The sequence below is a fragment of the Neltuma alba genome, unplaced genomic scaffold (genome assembly GCF_004799145.2).
Source record: "Neltuma alba isolate B1F8T4 unplaced genomic scaffold, ASM479914v2 tig00011202_pilon, whole genome shotgun sequence".
Taxonomy (NCBI): Eukaryota; Viridiplantae; Streptophyta; class Magnoliopsida; order Fabales; family Fabaceae; genus Neltuma; species Neltuma alba.
Window position 1 is genome coordinate 254,669 of NW_021635926.1, and position 17,325 is coordinate 271,993.

The 17,325-nt window shown below is 36.8% G+C and overlaps 2 protein-coding genes and 1 non-coding gene across 6 annotated transcripts; 1 reads left to right on the plus strand and 2 right to left on the minus strand.

Annotated features, from left to right (window-relative positions):
- The first annotated feature begins 47 nt into the window (after window positions 1-47).
- Window positions 48-11,448, plus strand: LOC114762258 (trafficking protein particle complex II-specific subunit 130 homolog). 3 transcript variants are annotated; one of them, XM_028951722.1, is made up of 21 exons: window positions 48-290; window positions 1,096-1,325; window positions 1,914-2,095; window positions 2,731-2,914; window positions 3,223-3,313; window positions 3,448-3,605; window positions 4,779-4,868; window positions 4,989-5,150; window positions 5,382-5,443; window positions 5,610-5,700; window positions 6,203-6,366; window positions 6,473-6,686; window positions 6,900-7,445; window positions 7,554-7,766; window positions 7,950-8,340; window positions 8,477-8,567; window positions 8,713-8,797; window positions 8,994-9,177; window positions 9,819-10,105; window positions 10,744-10,834; window positions 10,939-11,448. In XM_028951722.1, the coding sequence occupies exons 1-21, from the start codon at window positions 227-229 to the stop codon at window positions 11,124-11,126; spliced, it is 3,768 nt and encodes a 1,255-aa protein (XP_028807555.1). In that variant the 5' UTR covers window positions 48-226; the 3' UTR covers window positions 11,127-11,448. The 3 variants fall into 3 exon arrangements, with proteins under 3 accessions (XP_028807555.1, XP_028807556.1, XP_028807554.1); XM_028951721.1 differs by having other exon boundaries at window positions 49-290; window positions 9,813-10,105; XM_028951723.1 differs by lacking the exons at window positions 9,819-10,105; window positions 10,744-10,834; window positions 10,939-11,448 and adding an exon at window positions 9,280-9,436.
- An 871-nt stretch (window positions 11,449-12,319) lies between these two features.
- On the minus strand, window positions 12,320-12,391 carry TRNAQ-CUG (transfer RNA glutamine (anticodon CUG)). Its single transcript has one exon. It is a non-coding gene; the product is annotated as a tRNA-Gln (tRNA).
- A 2,739-nt stretch (window positions 12,392-15,130) lies between these two features.
- LOC114762232 (uncharacterized) lies at window positions 15,131-17,325 on the minus strand. Of its 2 annotated transcripts, XM_028951696.1 has the most exons (3): window positions 17,194-17,325; window positions 16,940-16,994; window positions 15,131-16,506 (listed from the first exon to the last, which is right to left on the minus strand). In XM_028951696.1, exon 3 carries the CDS (start codon window positions 16,381-16,383, stop codon window positions 15,499-15,501), a length of 885 nt encoding a protein of 294 aa, XP_028807529.1. In that variant the 5' UTR covers window positions 16,384-16,506; window positions 16,940-16,994; window positions 17,194-17,325; the 3' UTR covers window positions 15,131-15,498. The 2 variants fall into 2 exon arrangements, with proteins under 2 accessions (XP_028807529.1, XP_028807530.1); XM_028951697.1 differs by lacking the exon at window positions 17,194-17,325 and having other exon boundaries at window positions 16,940-17,075.

Below are 17,325 nucleotides of genomic sequence, written 5' to 3' on the forward strand. Positions count from 1 at the left end.
ATGAACGGTTCGATGAGAAGCGCCATCATGGTGCCACTGTACACTGTGAAGCACTGCATCCTTGGGTTGTGAGACTCCCAACCTTCGAGCTCCATACTCGATCTTCAACTCGGTGAGCACAGGAGAAGAAAGCACACTTGTTTACACTCACTGAACTGCTCCTATCCCAGGACGCAGTTCCATTTATATGGATCTTTGATTCGGACGCAGTTGCTCTGGATCTGCCATGGCGAACTTCCTAGCTCAGTTCCAGACAATCAAGAATACCTCCGATCGCCTTGTCATTGCAGGTAAAACAAAAACTATACCATTGATTGATTGTTTTCAATTCTTTGAAAAATGAGGTTCATTGCTTCATTTGTCAAGAATTGATGAGTAAAGATCTAATCTTCTCGCATCAACGTTCATTTCTAAGAACATAGTTAGATTGAAACGCTAAATTTTTGAAACGAATCATTGGGTGGTTAATGTGAAAGTTATTGTCGTTAAGTAATTTGAACCGACTGGTCTTACCAACTTCTGGTTTCCCATATTAATCTCCGGAAGCATGTTCAAAAGCAATGAAACCTGTTCCGTTCAAGGTGGAACCAATATTTAGAGCAAGTCACTTTGTGCGTTCCGGATCCTGGTGTAAGGATTTGAGTTGCATTCTACGGTAATGAACTATTCTTGGTGTGTACCTTTGATGCGTCATACGTGTAAATGGTAATAACGCTAAGCTCCATTGGTTAACTCGAAATCTGAATTTCTGCACAACGTTTAATTGCAACTGGTTGTATGGACTCTGATATTCGATGTTAGTGGCAATCTATGATATATGTATTAGTTGATGAAACAATGATCATGGAATGGAGAAAAGCATTCAGTTTTTGAGGGATCATAAGAATGGCTCTTAAGCAGTGGCTATAGTTCATTATATTTAGGGTAGAGTCTTCATTCTTCTGATTGGTTGTCATCATTGCCAAAAAGTGAAGCTGAGATCTATGTATTTGGCCACCATTCTTCCTATCAATCTAGCAAAGGAAAAAAGTGGTTCTATCAATGATGTAGATGTGTTTGCTAATCTGAATAATACTCAATTACGATGGTTTTCAGTGGAAGATGTGAGTGACTTGTGGCCCACTGTCAAGACTGCATTTGAGGAGCGATTGCCATTTAAAAGGGCTAGTCTAAATAACAAGACAGGCAATCCTGTTGTTGTTGAGACCTTGCCAGCTGAGTTCATATTAACAACAGACTCAAGACTTCGAAGCCGATTCCCTCAGGAGCAGTTATTATTTTGGTTCCGAGAGCCATATGCAAATCTTGTACTTGTTACGTGTGAGGTATTAAATGTGTTTATAAACTCTAGAATTAATTTCTAATATTTCAATAATATCTCATGTTTGATGGGAGCATATGATTTAATTTTTATTCAAATACTTCGTATCAACTCATTTCTATATAACTTAGTTATAGTGTTATTAGTACTTCTTTTGCTAGATATATTGATTTTGCTTTTAAGCCATTCAAAAGACAAACTTGATTGAATCATAGGTCTCCAAGTAGTGTAACGGCTAACAAGACTGCGATATGGAGTTATCTTCCGAGCTTATATAATGTTTATAATGCTGTTATAAAGTGTCATAGACACTTCATAGTGGCATTGCATATTCCATTGCTAAAATGATGCCACAACCACTTTTTAAGAATCCAAAGACTATAATTTGGACAACATAATACCATTCTCAACTTTAGAGCATGTGAAAAATAGCATATCTGTATTATTAGATTTAAAAGATTTAAAAGATGTTTCCTTTCTTTGGTTGTTTATTTTAGAAATTTTTGCATATAGCCCTCCCTTTTTAGTTTTTAATTTGGTTGGCATTCCTACACCATGACTATTTTAGTTAACTTTCGCTTTCTTTCCCCAGGATCTTGATGAGTTCAAAACCATTCTTAAGCCACGCCTGAAATTGATTGTTCAAAATGATGATAAGGAATGGTTTATCGTATTTGTGTCTAAAGCACATCCAAGTAATGATCAAGCAAGCAAAATGGCAAAGAAAGTATATGCTAGAGTTGAAGCTGATTTTAATTCCAAAAAGAGGGAAAGGTAAGCTGGCCAAATTGAATTTGCACCAATAAAATTCTCCCAACTGCTGTTTATTCTAAATAGTATTTTAACTTACAGTTTGAATTGACTGCATTTGGTGAACATTAAAGAATACCAACCGATTGGCTCCATACAGTGATTTCTGGTCTTTTTGTGATGTGGCAATGCAGAAGTAAAAACTGAGTGGAAATTTTATTTTGTTTTTGGTGGTCACAGTTAACTAGTTTTCTAGCTCCAGGTTTGAGTTGTCTGCATTAGGTCAACATAAAAGAATTTTAACAACTGCTTGACTGTGTGCTGTAATTTCTGTTTTTTATGTGATGTAGCAATGTAAAAGTGAAAACTGTAAGTGGGGGATTATTTTTTTGCACATTACCGCTGCTGCATCATTATACTCTTTTGTGAGTTTCTCTTTTTGGCAGAAAGGCATGTGAACAGCTGGTTAATACATTATACTGAACTGAGTAACTTTTATATGTTAGTAATACATGGTTATACAAATGGTTCACTTTGGTTGGAAAGAGTTGAATGGGCACTTTTCTTTGACTTGATTCAAAGGTGCAGCTGGTTAAGTTCAGTAACATTATTTACAAAAGTCCATGTCCTCCCGTTTGATGTCATTTGCATTGATCCAGATGCTGCAAATATGATATGCATTGTCCTGAAGCAAATTTTTGGGAAGATCTGGAATCAAAGATTACAGAATGCATCAGAAATACACTAGATAGGCGTGTACAGTTTTATGATGATGAGATACGGAAGCTCAGTGAACAGCGTCTTATGCCAGTGTGGAACTTCTGTAATTTTTTCATTTTAAAGGTTGATCATTTTCTTATGAAGTTGGGCTTGAGTATAATAGATGTTTCTTTGTCTTTATTTAAGCGTGATCTGACTGATGAGGTCCCACTGTTACTACCATTTGTTGTTTTAGTTGTTCTCTTGCGTTCCAAGAGTATTTGAAAGAAGCATTAAAATTCTAAAATTTTAGTAAGTCTAGATTTCAATGGGCATATCAGAAATACTTAGGGTTTTTGAAGCCCTGTTTTCCTTGGTACTTACTTATAACTTTTATTTTCCATCATTCTAAGAGTGTATGGTTTTAGCTAACATTTGCTTTCTGTTTCCAGGAAAGCTTAGCTTTTATGTTTGAAATGGCTCACCTTCATGAAGATGCCTTGCGGGAATATGATGAGCTAGAACTTTGCTATCTAGAGACAGGTTCCCAATGCCTAGTTTTTATTTTCTCTTTCCCCCTGTTGCTTCTGTTGTCTTTGTTGCAGAGATTGTGCTAAACTGAGAGAAGATCCTGTGAATAACGAAAATGGATAAACGTTTTTTGGACATTGTTGCAGTCAACACTGGGAAGCAAAGGGACTTTGGAGGAGTAGACCAAGGTGATGATCAGGCAGCATTGATTAATCCAGGAAACAAAGCATTGACACAGATTGTTCAAGATGATTCATTTAGGGAATTTGAATTTAGACAATATCTGTTCGCCTGTCAGTCACAGGTTTGCCCTACCTGATAATCACTCATTTTACCCAGCACGAGTAGACTAGAAGCTCAGTTTGTGAAGCAGAATTAAGTTGACCTGTTAATTGTTATAAAGCACTGACATGGCTATTGCATGCATGTTAGACATCTAAGCTGCCACAACATTTTGCTGACATGTCTACAGACATATCAGAACAATTTTCGTCTGAAGTATTTTGACTCAGATGTGTGCTGAACTTGGCTTGAACTGTGCTAGACATGGCTCAGAGTCAGGTGATCCCAAAAGTGAAAATTGGAGGAGAAAACGGAACAAGAAGAAAAGTAGAATAAGACTAGAAGCCTCATTTTGAAAACAGACTTCAAGTTTTTTCTTAATATTTCTTAGTCATAAATAAGTAATTTGAATATTGTAGATTAATGTCTTTCTAATTTAGTCAATGATTTTAAAAAATAATACCGTGATACTTTTGAATATTGGATAATGCCATCTGTATTTTCCTTTAGAAGTATATCATTTGGTCTAAAAATATTAAGATTTGACCTCCCAAAGAAGATGAAATGTTTATAAAAGAAGCTAGAAATGGGGTTAACCGAGTTTGGAAACACAAGAATTGATGTAATGTGTTCACCAAAAAGACTTGATTTCCTGCGTGATAAAACTAGGAGCCTTCTACAAATTTGTGAAACATCAAATGTTCATGACGCATTTTCCATGTCAGGTTGAATTTTTTCTGCTTCTTTTTTTCCAATTGAAATAAGATACGTATTATTCATGAGAATATGTGTTGATCATATTGTGTTTCCAGAATGTTATTGATTGCTCTCATTATTTATCTTCCCTCTTCTCACGCGATCAAGTGTCTGCATACTGGACTTGCTTTTGTGAAATTTTATTCTGAAGTGTTTCAGGGATACTTTAAGAAAGGACAACCTGTAATCCTCGTCCTTATCCTTTTGGAAAATGTCCCTTTTGTGTGCATGTGCCTGAGCAATTTAGCCTCTTTTTTTAACACTGATTTATAGCTATATTTTTCATAAGAGATTGATTTTTGGCTGAGGTTTTTTCCTTCCTTCTGTTGACATTTTCGGTGTTTATGTTCCCATTACCATAGCCATGCTTTATCTGGTTTGATCTGACACAACAGACTATATTATAATTGAACTTTATGCATTTTACTGCCATTTGCAGCTCTTATTTAAGCTGAACCGCCCTGTTGAGGTTGCATCACGTGGATATTTATTCATAATAAGTTTCTCAAAATCCCTGGCATTGCATGAGGTATTTGTTCTTTAGTCATTCATATATTTTCCTATTACTTCTATATTTTTGTTGTAAATTTTTTCATTGTTTTCTCATTCATTTTTATATTTTTGACTTCTATATAATGTTTCTTTTCAGACTGTCCTACCCTTTTGCATGCGGGAAATTTGGGTGATAACGGCTTGCTTGTCTTTAATTGATGCTACCATATCTCACTATAAGGATGGACTTGTAGCACCTGATGTTGAAAAGGAGTTCTATCGTCTTCTTGGAGATCTCTATTCACTAGCCAGAGTTAAGGTAGAATATTTTATCTCATAAACTTGGTAGAGACTAGAATCATATTCAGTTCGGTGGGCTGTAAAATGAGGCTACAAGTCCACTGGCAGAAATCCACCAATAAGCTAATATTGAAGTGAAAAAGGGGCCTCGTCTTTGCCCTGTCTCATTTTATTTGATAGATAAATTTATTGATGTTATGATATATTATTTGTTAACTAAAGATACTTTCTGAATTGTGCGTGTTGGCAGTTCATGAGGCTTGCCTATTTAGTTGGTTATGGAAGTGATATAGAAAGAAGTCCTGTCAATAGGTATTATTTTAGACTTGACCTGGCCATTTACAATTTTATCACAGTGGAAATTATTTAGTTAGTTACATCACTTCGTTGATAATTGTTCCTTTAATTCTATATTTTTTCCTTCTAATAATATATATTTATTTTATCCGTTAGTAATAATTCTTTTCCTCTTGAGCAGTGCATCCCTCAGCTTGCTACCTTGGCCTAAGCCAGCAGTTTGGCCTTTGCTTCCTACTGATGCATCATCTGAGGTGCTTGAGAAAGAAAAGGTACCTTGTAGTTTTCTATATTGCGACACCACAAAAGATTGCGTTTAACAACTCTCAAACAGACTTTCCTGCATGATTTACTCATAAAATAACGAGGTTTTCAAATTCATGCACCATGAGATTACACAAACTTGTTGAGGACTTCTTAATTTGACAGGTGATCCCGTGCAATCTTATTTGCTTTAGTAAAGAACTTATTAAACTTTCTAACCTGCTCATTATAAGGATGATGAGATGACATACAAGAAATAGTTTCTTTTCCCCCCTTTTCTGAATACTTTACTAACATTATAAAGCTTACTGTCACACCCTTGATTGAGGGAAAGCTTTATGTTACCCTATATAAATTTTATACTTTATTAGGAAGGGAAAAAAATATGACTTGCAAAATGTGAGGCACATGTTTTATGCTTTAAAAGCTTAAAAACTATTATTTGAATTTTTCACACGAGTATTATTCATCATATATCTGATTTAAATAATGTTGCCTTATTTTCTGCAGTTGATTCTTCAAACAACTCCTAGAGCTAAGCATTTTGGGATCCAGAGGAAACCCTTGCCTCTTGAGCCTACTGTGCTTCTGCGAGAGGCTAACAGGCGTAGGGCTTCTCTTTCAGCTGGAAATATGTTTGAAATGTTTGATGGTCGCCCGGGTACAACTGATGGGTAATCAAATGCTCTATGCTCGCCATACATTTGTTTCAAGTATACTGTTCGGAGAAAAATTGCTGTTACAATATGGTTTTTATCAATCTGATTTATGTTCTGGCAGATCAGGTTTGGATGCATCCACAAGGATGTCATCACCACAAAAAGTACGAGCAGGCTCCATGTCACGCACTAATTCTTCACCTGCAAACTTTGATGGCTCAGTTGACCGGCCTATGAGACTTGCTGAGATTTATATTGCTTCTGAGCATGCTCTGAAGCAAACTATATCCAATTCCGAATTATTGAAATCACTATCATCTCTGGAAGAGTTTGAGGTATTATCATGGGCTGGAAAGATGGTCTTGAGCATATTGAAATCCTTTCAAGGGTCTTGTGTTTAAAGATTCAATAATTTATACCCACTCCTCATTGTTTAATTTTTTTTCTTCAGAAGGGGTGGTGGAGGCAAGTGATGCATTGGTGAATATTTATAATTTTTCTCTAGTACCATATAATTGTGTCTTAACTAACTTGTCTTGTACTGGCAGCAAAAATATTTGGAGCTAACTAAAGGTGCAGCTAATAATTATCATCGCTCCTGTTGGAATAGACATGGAGTGGTCCTTGATGGCGAGATAGCAGCTGTCTCCTTCAAGCATGGCCATTTTGATCAAGCTGCAAAGTCATATGAAAAGGTGTGCGCTCTTTATTCTGGCGAAGGATGGCAGGATTTGTTGGCTGAGGTCCTTCCTAATCTAGCTGAGTGTCAAAAGATCCTCAATGATCAAGCTGGCTACTTATTATCTTGTGTGAGGTTACTGTCTCTTGATGGAAGGTTATTTTCAACCAAGGAACGTGAAGCCTTTCAGTCAGAAGTTGTTAGACTTGCCCATAGTGAAATGAAGGACCCTGTGCACCTTGATGTGTCTTCATTAATTACATTTTCTGGAAACCCAGGACCTCCATTAGAATTATGTGATGGGGATCCTGGTACCCTTTCTGTGACTGTATGGAGTGGTTTTCCGGATGATATAACTCTTGATTCAATCAGTCTCACGTTAATGGCAACATTTAATGCTGATGAAGGCATAAAGGTATTTTTTTTGTTAGACTCATTTCTATTTACTTCTAGTGCAGCCTGGGCATTTTATTTATTTCCAAGTGTGGATTGTTGAATGACGAAGTTATTTAAATTATTTTAGGCATTAAAGAGTTCTTCAGCTATTGTTCTGCACCCTGGTCGAAATACTCTTACCCTGGATTTACCACCACAAAAACCTGGATCATACGTCTTGGGAGTTCTTACTGGGCAGATTGGGCAGTTGAGGCTCAGATCTCATAGTTTTTCAAAAGTTGGTCCTGCAGACAGTGATGATTTTATGAGTTATGAAAAGCCAGCTAAACACATTTTGAAGGTAGCTTTTCTTCTGGTGATGCTTTGCCTAAAATTCATGATCTCTCTCTGTTTATTCCATTAAAGATTTCCTTTCATTATATGACTCCTGAATTTAAATTAATATTTTTGTTATTGATGTATGCAATGTTACATTTTCAAAACTAGTGCTGGTTATCTAACAATTCCCTGTATCTGTTAATAGGTTTCCAAACCAAGAGCTCTGGTTGATCTTGATGCAGCCTTTTCATCTGCTTTGTTGATTAATGAAAATCAATGGGTTGGGATATCAGTACGACCTATAAATTACTCCCTCAAAGCTGCTGTCTTGCATATCGATACTGGCCCAGGTTTGGAGATTCAAGGCTCACATGTGATTGAGATGGAAAGTTGTGCTGGTCTATCACAGAATGAAGATAACCATGTTCAAGGCGATGGTGCTCAGAAAGGATCTTTAAATCCTGAGAAAAAATTTGACCGTTTGAGTCTAGTAGATGGGAAAATAGAGTTTCCAGATTGGGCAAGTGATATTCCTTCTATTCTTTGGGTTCCAATTCGTGCTATCAGTGACAAGCTCAGCCGAGGATCATCTTCAGGTAATGATATAAACATATTTAAAAAAAAAAAAAAAAAGGGATGATGATGTAAATTTTATGAATTCATATCTGTTGTTTAGATTAATGATACCGATGTAGTAAACTGTGTTTGCTGATGAGACTAATTTTATTGCAGTTGCAACTAGGAGACAGAGCATTGTGGACGGAATGAGAACAATAGCTCTGAAACTTGAGTTTGGAATATCCCACAATCAGATATTTGAAAGGTTATAACATGTCCCAAGATGTTTGTGTTTTATTGCACATAATAGATTATTCTGCTGTCATATAACGCAAGCCGTATATCTGGCTTTCCATTCCTTTTCTTTTTCTGCCAGTGCTTACCAAATTATTTATCGCCTTAATATCCAGGACTTTAGCAGTTCACTTCACAGATCCTTTCTATGTGACAACACGTGTTACAGATAAATGTCATGATGGTACCCTGCTTCTGCAGGTTCGGATCTCTCATTTGATAGAAATGCTTATTTATTTGCATTTAGTTGGCAAATGGAAACAATGTACCCAACCATCTAAGTTGACCTGCAATTTTTACTTGTATTAAAAATATATATATATGTATAATCTATTAGAAGAAATCTGCTACGATTTTGATTTGCTGTAAAGTTCACATTATCTGGTATGACTTCTAGGTTACACTGCACTCAGAAGTAAAGGCTACGTTGACCATATATGATGCTTGGCTTGATCTTCAAGATGGATTTGTTCATACCGATGGCGGCACTCCTAGTTTAAGCTTCTTTCCATTAGTTATATCTCCTTCTTCCAAAGCAGGAATTTTATTCAGCATATGCCTTGACAAGGCAAATGCAGAAGGTAATTTTCTTTTGCCGGTTATCAGTGGGATGATGTTGGTGTTAATTTTGATTGTATTGCTGTCATGATAATGAATTTGACAGCTGTCCTTTATCCAACCAGGGAGGAAGATATGGTGGGGGGAGTGAGAAGATATGGTGACTAGATGTCCTTAATGCTGAATAAGTGCCACCTAAGCATAACAAATTGCCATGTGTCACACCAAGTCATACTTAACCGAAGTCAGTTAATGGGATTAGCCTCTAGAATATATTTGGATCATTTTTCAAACTAAAGAATACATTGGAAACAAAAAAATACTTTACCAGTATGAAGCATTAAATATCCTTTTGGAACCTGAAGAGGTTTTGTTCTACAATAATTAAGTGCAGAATCGGGTGTTGGTACAGAAAATAAACTGGATGATTACATAATTAACTGAAAAAGTAATTCTATACTTTTCACCAGATTTGACGAGTCATTGATTGATTGACTTATGTTAGTTCAGCTAATATGTAAGCTCTTGTAGTTACCAATCAGGATGTGCTAAAAAGGCTCAGTCCTTGTGTTAAAAACCTGCCCAATTATAGTTGCCTATTCTCTATAATTCATTAGATGATTTGTTTATTCAAATATGACTTAATCCCTATTTGCAGAAGCAGCTCAGGAGAAACCAGAAAGCATCTTAAACATCAAATATGGAATTTCTGGCGATAGAACCATTGGTGCTCACCAACCGGTCTTGAATGAATCTTCTGGAGCCCACAGTTCTCAGGACTTGATCTTCAGGAGTGCAATTACTTTGCAGAGACCTGTGCTTGACCCCTGCCTAGCTGTTGGTTTTCTTCCTCTCCCTTCAAATGGCCTCAGGGTTGGGCAACTAATTACGATGAAATGGAGGGTTGAAAGATTAAAAGATTTGGATGAAATTGAAGCTTCCAAACACAATGTAAGTCTCAAGGAAGCGAACAATATTTACTGCTACTTTACATTTTCTTTGGTGTCTTAGATCTTTGAGGAGTAGAACTTATCTGCTGTTCTGCCTTTTGAACTTTAAACTTGATCTTACTTATGTGCACTTTTCACAAGTGAAGACGGCTTGTTTTTCATATCGCCATTTAGGTCTTAACTGCAGAATCCTGCTCAACCAAGCCTACTTTTTTATTTGTTTCAAGTTATACTTGAGGGATTCTGGGAACCGTCAAGGAACGGAAGAAAATTTGCGAGGAGAGTGTGTGCAATATTTGAATTTCCTATTATTTGTCGAATGGAAGAAATAGAACTAGGAACTGATAAGCATACTAAACTATGTGAAAAGAATTTGAAATTGATTAAATATTGATATGGCAGCTACCCTAACCACTTCAATCTTAGATCTGATTCTGTTGCCCATGCATTTGCTCATTTATTAATTCCTCCCTTAAAAGTTCAGTCCTCCAATCTAATAGAAAGTTTAATATATGTTCTTTATTCTGGGTTATACTTAAAATTAACTTATGTTTCTCAGCCACTTTGAGGCAGGGAGAACGTTAGGCTATAATTTTCTGCTTTCTACTGACACTAGCTTTTTCAATTCGTCGGATACAGGGTGAGGTGCTATATGAGGTGAATGCCAATTCTGAGAGTTGGATGATAGCTGGGAGGAAAAGAGGGCATGTTTCTCTCTCCTCAAAACAAGGTAATGAAACATATAAAAGTTATTTTTCAGAAGCCAGTAATAGTCGCAGGAACGACTTGCTCAGTGCTATGCCTTGTTAACAATTCATTATTACATCATGACAGGTTCAAGGATCATTATATCAGTATTATGTATGCCACTGGTGGCTGGTTATGTCCGTCCTCCTCAGCTTGGGCTGCCAGACGTTGACCAAACAAATATAAGCTGCAAACCGGCGGGGCCACATCTGGTGTGTGTATTGCCGCCGGCACTTAGCTCCTCCTTCTGTATTCCAGTTAATTCTTCGGCTTAGCAATAGTTTTGTTCGAGGTTGGTTGAGTTCTTTTTTTTTTTTTTTTAAGGGAAGTGTTTGCTTTGTTACCCTTTTACACTGATAAAGTGAAAAAGCCTCCATGGTTGGATTTGGTTTGCTTAGGGCTTGTAGGCAGTGTTAGGGTCGACCCTGTCCGTGTACAGTTTTAGTGCTCTTGTATCATAGATATGCACACAGTAACATTCTTTTGTCTGGTGTAAAAGGATTGTAGCAATCATGAATATTGAGGGAAAAAAATTATAAATTTTGTGTGACTCTTGACAAGAGCTACCAATTGGTGAAACATATTGAGTTACCAGCAGTTAGATTCAATTCCATTTTATTAGAAAGGTAGTTTTTTTTTTTATTAGAAGTAATCTTATTCGAAATACTGATTTGTTTGCCATGTTATAAAAAAACTAGTTTTTCCTGTGGAATCCAACACTGTTGGCTAGCACCTAGCAGGGTGCTTTTTGTCAGATTAAATCAGAGATGCATTTAAAATTAATTAGAGTACTCATGATTACTTTCCCACGACTAGTTGGATATTTTTTTCCTGACAAGCAATGGCCATAAATTTTAAAACTAGCATTAAAATTCACAAAATTTATAAATTAAATTTAAGTTTACTAGAAATCATATTATTTTTGTTTATATTTGCAAATCTAACTTCTACTTTCTTTTTTTTTCCCCCATAATTACGATCATACATCCTGAGAAAGTACATAAATGCTAAGATAAGATGATTAGATGAGCTAAAAAGATCAGGAACGAAATGAAGCAGTCCAAAACGGGTCTAGCTATCTTTTTTTTTTTTTTCGCGAAACACCTAGGTTAATACTATAGGAATTAATAAGTGAACAGGTGATTGTATTCCCACCGTGAATAATTTTAGGGGCGCACTGTGAATTTAATTAAAAAAAATTACAGTAAAAATATATATATCACGGCAAAAGAAAATGTGTATGGAAAAATGTTTGTGTTTGAATGTGTGGAAAACTTAACATAATAAATATGAAAATTTTGATGTTTTGTACAAAAAATAGAACTGTCACGGACCATGGTCCAAAAAGCAAAACTGTTTCGCTGGCCCAAAAAAAAAAAACCAAAACTGTTTGTTAATGCGTCCCAAACCCAAATGTTACTTTTGCCCCGAAAAACAAGCCACATGCTTCTGTCACAAAATTCAAAAAAGGTCCCACCGAGATTTGAACTCGGGTTACTGGATTCAGAGTCCAATGTCCTGACCACTAGACCATGGGACCATCATGCGATTGGTTGGCATATAAGGTATATATTAGTAGATTTTATGCTCAAAAAAATTTACTCAAAAACCAATAATTGTATTAGTCGGTCAAAATTTATATATCTAGAAAAAAAATTAAAATAATTCTATACTTACCCACTTAATGATAGTCAGGTAATGCTTCTGTGGCTTAGTAAGCACATGATTTTGTTTAATTATTAGCTGCCTTTTCCAGAGAAACGATGTCATATAGTTTAATTATCACCCTAACCCTAAGTCTCAGGGCTTTAGATTAAATTTCTTATATACCCTCCCGTCTCATTTTATAAGAAACAACTAGTATTCTTACTTTATCCCTATTTATAAAAAATATTTGCAGACGTTTCAAATTTTCTTGGCTAGTTTTTATTTTGCCCCATTATTTATGCATTTCCTTATTTTCTCTCTTATACTCTCTCTTTCCCACAAATAATGATATTTTTAAATGAAAACTTACAATATTTTGATATTTATTTTCTGAAATCAATTTTAATTAATTTTTTAATCCATGTAATTTGGTCAAATATTTCTGATAAACAGATACGAAGGGACTCGGGGAGTATATTGGATGATTACTGTGGAGATTATGTGTGTGTGTTTAATGGCAGCGGATTCAATCCAAAGAATGCAATGATCAATATTAAATCATCCCATTCTAATATGGAATGATTTTGATTGGACCATCATGCATTATTCTAATAACCGTTTCTAAATTCATCATTAACAATTATGAAATACACAGTTTCATGCATGAAAATTCCCCTTCATTGCTTTCCTTTTACTTTTATGATCCCCACATCTCCTGATTTAACAATTTAACGGTCATCCTATTTGGTCTGAATCGCAAGAGGAAACGAAAAAATTCACACTAATTTTTAGTTCAAAAAGAAAAAGTCATTGCATCTCAATCCCATTGATTCTCCACAATACTTGCTCAAACCCTTAAATTTATGAACTAGTTAGGAAATTTGTTTTAATCTTAAATATAATATATCTGTGTTTTTTTTTTGTTATGTAATCTTCAGTCTCTCAAATTTGCTCTCATTTTGGTTTTAATCCCTTAAGTTTCAAATGGTCTAAGTTTTTATTGGGTTATAAATATCAATGTTTTATTTGAGGGACCAAACCAAAATGAGTATAGACTTGAAGAACCAAAGTTTGTACCAATCCAATTTTTTTCATATGTATTGTTTTTCTAGACTATTTCTATAATTAAATTCTTGTATGATACAGTATTCAAATATAAACAATTAAAAAGAAAGGAGTTTTAAGAAAATCAGTACATTTCATTTTAAAAAAATTTCAGCAGACATTTTTTACAAATAATCAGTAACTTGCATTGTTTAATCTATATAAATTAGTTAACTAACCCTGTATATTTAGAAGCTAAGAAAATACTGCCAGGGTTTCACCTACAAGACATGACTCTATTTTATATTTTAAATGGTTTTGAATGACCGTTACAGTGATCTTCAAAAGGAATGGGACTTATGACATGTATTACACACACAAAAAGGGTTATGCTCCTCTAATCCTAAATATAAAATCCTTATATATATATTAGTATAAAAGTCTTATATTTAGGATGGAAGAGTATTTTGAATGGTATTGAATGACTGCTACAACTTATAATGAAATTTGTCACAAACATAAGAAAAGTTATAATTTGGTGAATTAATAATTAGAGAAAATAAAATCAAGCCAATCAAATTCACAATTCTAAATTCCATCCTCTTGGGCAATTATCAAGAGACCTCCCAACCAAAATCAAACTACATTTTCCATGTACATAGAAGTATTTTCAAGCAAAGCCCAGAAAACGCATGCTATTTGAGAAGGATATCGTACACTTTGAGTTATAACCCAAATTAAAACATGCATTTATGAATATGTTTAAACAATCACATCAAAATTGGTACGACAAGACATCATCTTGTCCATATCTTCCAGACCAAAACGTAACTAAGTCATATGATTTAAACATACATTACGGTGAACTTCATTAATCTTTTATCACATCACATGGCCACAACATCAACAAAATTTCTCTGCCAGCCACTTAACACTAACCAACCTTTTAAGCATGGAAGATAGAGACCAGCACCAACCTCATATCGAAACGCAGTTGAAGTTTCACCCTCAAAATTCAGAGACAGCGACCCCTCAACACAATGCACTACTATGCTGTCTTATCACCTCACGTCCTCCACAAAGTTGGCACTGTCCTCCAAACAAGTATCACCTTTCTTTTCCTTTTTAATTGTAGTCCAACCTCACATGCACGTTAGTGAAAACTTCATATTTATTTTATTAGATAGTGACGCAATTTGCTTGGTTTCAAATTTTCACCGATGACCATCTAGAGAACAAAGTCTGAAACCATACAAATTAGATAAACCATAGATACCTCCAAATAGTATCGTGTCTGTTTGATTTACTTTTGTTTCATATGATTTTAGATATATAAAAAGAGCTTTCTCTCATACTTTTGTGTGAGAAGATCCAGAACTTCGTACTTCGAAAACAACTACTACACTGGACGCAGGTTACTCTTCATAAAACGAGTTGGCGGTATTTGCAAGTAGCTAAGTTCATATTTGGATATGCGCTTAAATTAGTGTCTGCAAAACTGGGGGAAAAAAAACAAACAAACAAAAATGGATGCATATAACATTTAAATATTGGTCGATACCATAATATAACCATGAAGAGAGAGACGACGGAGAAAACAGCAAACAAATTTCATTTATAGGTTAATCTTCCTGCTTCTACATATTTCTCGGTTCTATACAAAAATCAGGCATCAGTGACTACTGCTGTGAGGGTGATGATCATCATATCCTTAAAATTATAACATAATAATAACGGCTTTTTCCCGTCTTTAAATATTTCATTTGACTATCGTAACCTCATCACCCATTTTCTTTTCCCAATAAAACTCCTGGTTCGACTTCGCCTCCCCAGACGCACCAAAAACTTTTTTTTTGACCGAAGCCCCACAAAAAAAAAACTTACCATTATTATAATTATTATAATATTTTTTTTTCTATGCCTATGTCTCTTTTATGTGTAGGTATTGCCGCGTCATCAGAGTCTCCAGTCGAGGCGGACCTCCGGTGGCCCCACGACGTGCTGACTAGGCTTCCGGAAGGACACGATGTGGCTGCTCACCATGAACGCCGTCACACGCTCCGACACCCTAATGTCCTCCATCTTCAGCTCCTGCAACCTCCTAACGTACTCCGGCACGTGCAGTAGGTCCCACACCACCCCCACACCTCCCGGCTTCATCACCCTCACCACCTCCCCTACCGCCCTCATCCTCTCCGCCGCGGCCTCCGCACTCCGGTGACCATACTCCTTACCGACCGTGTGCACAAAAACCCCCGACACCACCACGTCGAAGTAGTCATCGGGAAACGGTAGCCTCCTCGCGTCTCCTTCTCTGCACGTCACGTACTCTCCCACTCCCTCCATCTTCGCGCTCCGTAAGGTTGACAGCGTGGTCCGTTTCGACCGGTCCAGCCCCACGACCCGACCCGAACTCCCTTCTTTCTTGAGCTGCGTCGCGACGGCGTTGAGGAGGATGCCGCGGCCACAGCAGCCCAGGTCAAGGGCGAGCTTCACAGACGACCAGTCGCTGACGGCGGAAATAATACGTTGGGCCATATCGTAGTGGAGAGGAACAGAGGAGTAGAAAAAGTTTGCAGCGGCGAAGAAGAGGCATAGGGCGGACAGTGCGGTGACGGAGCCGGTGAAGCCAGCGACGAATCTGGCGGAGCCGCAGGGCACGGAGGCTATTGAGAGTAATCGCTCAAAGAAGGCGCATATGGGGTTGAAGTAGAGGAGATAGAGTACGGACAGGATGGAGAAGAGGATTGCTTGACATAAGAGGAAGATTAGGGTCTGCCATTGGTCCATTCCGTAGATCGCGTAGATCTGCGTCCAGTCTCTACTCGTTGATTTTCCCATCGATTTTTCCCTTCCAAAGCGTAATCTAAAGATTCTTTGACCTTTAAACTCTGCTTAACCGGTTTTGCAGGCGAAATTTCCGGTTGCTCTGCACTTATTCAGCAAGGGGACTGAATGGAACCTCTGCAATTTACAGGAGCTGTGTGAGTAAACGATGCATCAAGTTTCCTTATAAACTAGGAGATCTTCTCGGATGACAGACACGAAATTGCCGGTTTAGTACTGTGGTACAATGAATGTGATAAAAACGAAGTATGGAAATTCTTAATTTAAAGAAGCAAGTTTTCTTCATCAGAAAGGTTTCGCCGGCGCCAAACAAGAAATTCCGGCCTCCATTTACCGACAAAATGGACGCAAGTACGAAAACCACAAAGGCTCATACAACTGCAATGTGCCAAGAGGAAGACCCCATCAGACCATTTCACTTCAGTACTCCCCTTCTATTATTCTCACAAGCCAAAACAAATGATTTTCCTTTTGTTTTTATTTTCTTTGAGAACAGCGAAACCAATAGTAAGGAGTACACTGAGAAAGAGTATTCAATTGTGCCACTTACAGTTACGAGGCGTGGATTTGTACAGAGGACATATCAGATGATTCAGATCCGTAAGCTGCAGAAAAACAGAGGACAATATCACTGGTCAGCGTTAGTATCACCCAAAAGCAGTCACCAACACACCGAGAAGGTGAAAGAACAATACTAGACCAGGCTCTCCCCATCAAATTATTATTCACTACACGCGTGTCAGGAAGGGTACCAATAAGAGGAAGAAAAAGAAGAAGAAAAAGACGAAGACGACGATGAGATACCATATTCAGACACAACGCGCTTTGATTCGTCCTTTAGCATCAGAAATGTTAAAGAAAGGCCGAAGGAGCTCAAAAATTCGGGAAACGCAATCCTGATTTTGCCGCCATTGATCACTCTGAGACAAACAAGCA

Bases quoted from the DNA above. Each gene is read 5' to 3' on its own strand.
- LOC114762232 (XM_028951696.1), bottom strand. From the start codon at position 16,383: ATGGGAAAATCAACGAGTAGAGACTGGACGCAGATCTACGCGATCTAC.
- LOC114762258 (XM_028951721.1), top strand. From the start codon at position 227: ATGGCGAACTTCCTAGCTCAGTTCCAGACAATCAAGAATACCTCCGAT. The intron at 5,151-5,381 runs GTAGAATATTTT...GCGTGTTGGCAG, and splicing joins ATTCACTAGCCAGAGTTAAG to TTCATGAGGCTTGCCTATTT. The intron at 8,568-8,712 runs GTTATAACATGT...CTTAATATCCAG, and splicing joins CACAATCAGATATTTGAAAG to GACTTTAGCAGTTCACTTCA.